This window comes from Sphaeroforma arctica (genome assembly GCF_001186125.1).
Source record: "Sphaeroforma arctica JP610 unplaced genomic scaffold supercont1.1446, whole genome shotgun sequence".
Classification (NCBI taxonomy): domain Eukaryota; class Ichthyosporea; order Ichthyophonida; genus Sphaeroforma; species Sphaeroforma arctica.
In genome coordinates, this window is record NW_014039112.1 from 7,670 (window position 1) to 10,695 (window position 3,026).

The 3,026-nt window shown below is 39.1% G+C and overlaps 1 protein-coding gene across 1 annotated transcript in view; it reads right to left on the reverse strand.

Annotated features, from left to right (window-relative positions):
• SARC_10929 (hypothetical protein) overlaps positions 1–267 on the reverse strand; it is a gene marked incomplete at both ends in the record, with an annotated part of 1,262 nt that extends 995 nt beyond the window's left edge. The window contains one exon of the mRNA XM_014295004.1: positions 102–267. Within this exon, the coding sequence (XP_014150479.1) occupies positions 102–267 (166 nt within the window). The remainder of the gene's footprint in view (positions 1–101) is intronic.
• Positions 268–3,026: the final 2,759 nt, after the last annotated feature.

Sequence of the window (3,026 nt, forward strand, 5' to 3'; positions counted from 1 at the left end):
CTTATATACTCGTACATATACATATATAAATATAAATATAAATATAAATATATATGTTTGTAAGTATCTACATACAGACATAGTACTCCAGGCATACTTACCGTTCCCTCTCTTCGCCCGTTTCGTCTAGTACCCAGGCGAAGGCAAAGGATGACTTGCCAATCTTCTCCGAGTCTTTCTCGTACTTGTGCATGGTACGTTTATCGACTTTGCCGACTTTGTACAATAAATGTCCCATTAACGTACTTTTGCCCGCATCCACATGCCCTAATTAAACGTAAGCGAGTAGAGTATACGTTAAATATTAGCCGTTACATATGCAACGGGTCTGTGGTGTACTTCTGTACGGTAAGATCCCAAATGTTATACTTTCGAGTCACACTCATTCCTGAGATTTGCGGAAAGCCCAGAAAACGTTGAGTATATAAACGCTACCGACTTCCCACTTGCTGTGCAAAAGTTCGTTCGCTCAACGGCTTCAGCTTTAATTTGGGTCGACCACTTTCACAAACATCAACAAAAAAGTATACTTCCCAAAAAGTTAAAATGACAGCCTCACACACACACACTAGTGCTATGGGACAAAGTATCGCGTGTCAAAGGTAGCTTAACCCTAAAACCCTAGTCCTAAAGCCCTAGAGTCCAAAAGTCATAAAGGCCTAAAGCCTTAAAATCCAAAAGTCCAAACGCCCTGAAGTCTAAAGTCTAAAAGTCTAAAAGCCCAAAAACCCAAAAGCCCTAAAGTCCAAAAGTCATAATGCCCTAAAGTCTAAAAGTCCTAAAGGTCAAAAGTCCTGAAGTCAAAAAGTCCTAAAGTACAAAAGTCTTAAGCCCTAAAGTCCTAAAGTCCTAGAGTCGAAAAGTCCTAAAGCCCGACAGTCCTAAAGCCTAAACAGCTGAAACATTAAAAACTTGAAACCTTTGAATAAGCAACAGAAAACCACCACATACCAACGACCACCCGACAAATCTTCGGTGTCTCCTTCCCTTTGTCTCTGTACAGAAAATAGCAAACATCTAAACCCAAAACTACTAAGGCTACAACCCTAAAATACCCAACAGAAAACGAAAGCTATGGCAAAATTCCAGAACCTTACAACCCTAAAATGTCCAACAGAAACCCTGCCACCTACCAACGACCACCAGACAGATCTTTGTCTTCTCATTCTTTTGCCTCTCCTCGTAAGCTGCGGCGATGTCGATCTTCTTGCGACCCTTAGCCGCCTTGACCTTTACCGGTTTTGGCTGTGAGATACATGGGATAAAAACGGCTTGGTGTAAGCACACATACGTATAACTGTAAGTATGAAAAGAAGGGTACATATACTACAATCCATGCGGGAAAACGGCTTGGTGTTGGAACATATATATATACGTACTTGCAATTCGTACGTATATTAAAATAACAATACGTATACTACATTCCACACGGGAAAACAGCCTCCGGCTTAGAACACATCCAGTACATGTAATATGAACGTATGAAAATAAGTACTTATACTACTATCAATGGTGAAGAAAGGCTTGGTGCTAAAACTATACCAACACGTACAGGGTGTTCATGCACATACAAAATACCAAGACTTTTATGGTATACAACTTTGAACGCATTGTCCATTGCTCGCTTCCATAGGGCACGTGAGCCCCTGTACTGTTGCAACACGTTAAATTTTTTGGGAAGTATATACACACATATTCAGTATACACACACACACTTATTCAGTAAACACATACACACACATTGAGTACTTATTCAGTACACACATACACACACATTGAGTACTTATTCAGTACACACATACACACACATTGAGTATTTACACGTTTGTTAGTGTACACTGCTAGGTATTTCTATTGCAATTACAAGCTCGTCATCTACATTCATGCACACACACACATGACACACACAGATTTGCTGAAAAGTATATCATAGCTACGACATCTCCCTCCCTCTCCGAGTGTGTACACTTGTGCGTATGTCTACGACAAGCCCGTTGTTTATAACCTTGCACACACACACACACACACATGACACATACACACATGACACACACACACACATCCCACAAACAAACACACATACATATCAAACACACATGACACACACACACATCCCACAAACAAACACACATACATTCAAACACACACACTTGCTAGTGTGCCCTGTGTTCGAGTCGCCTACCTGAGGGATATTAGCAGCTAGGCCCAGACCATCCATATCTGTATCCAATTGCGACACATCGGCAGCATCCGCAGGGACATTTGTTTTCTTGCCATTGGTCGCAGCCGGAGTTTTGCGTGCTATTTATAGAACAGTGTACATATGGGTAAGTAGATGAGAGGGTGTTGTTCGAATAGTAAGTATATATATATACAATGATAGATGTTTACACATGCTTATATATATACCAATGAGGCGGTATAGATACTCAAGCTGCCCTCACATATTACCCTGACAGGATACCAGTTACTGATAGGGACAATGAAGTGCAACTGTAATATTTTAATGGGCAATTAAATACGTTACACCTCACGGACACGGGAAAAGAATCGAATACTTATTCTTGGGCACTTAACGATGACCATGGCTACAAGGCCTGCCTAAGCGCTATTTCTCGTACTTCTGATTGGTTCAAATACAAATCCACTTGGTTTCATTCGTAGACATTCTATATAACCAATACAGTCGCCTACTCATGACTTATGGCTCACGCATTTACAAGCGCACAATCTTTAAATACACTGGCACACTACAGCTGTCAATACAAATGTTGTACATATCTACATACATACGCGTGTCAATTATTATTATTATATATATATATATAACATATGCATATACATAAGTAAAAACATACATACGTAAAAACATACATACATACATACATAAATACATACATAAATACATACATATGTATCTATATATATATATATATATATATATATATACATAACCACACACAACACACACACACACACACACACACAACTATATATATATATATATATATACTATAACTACTATA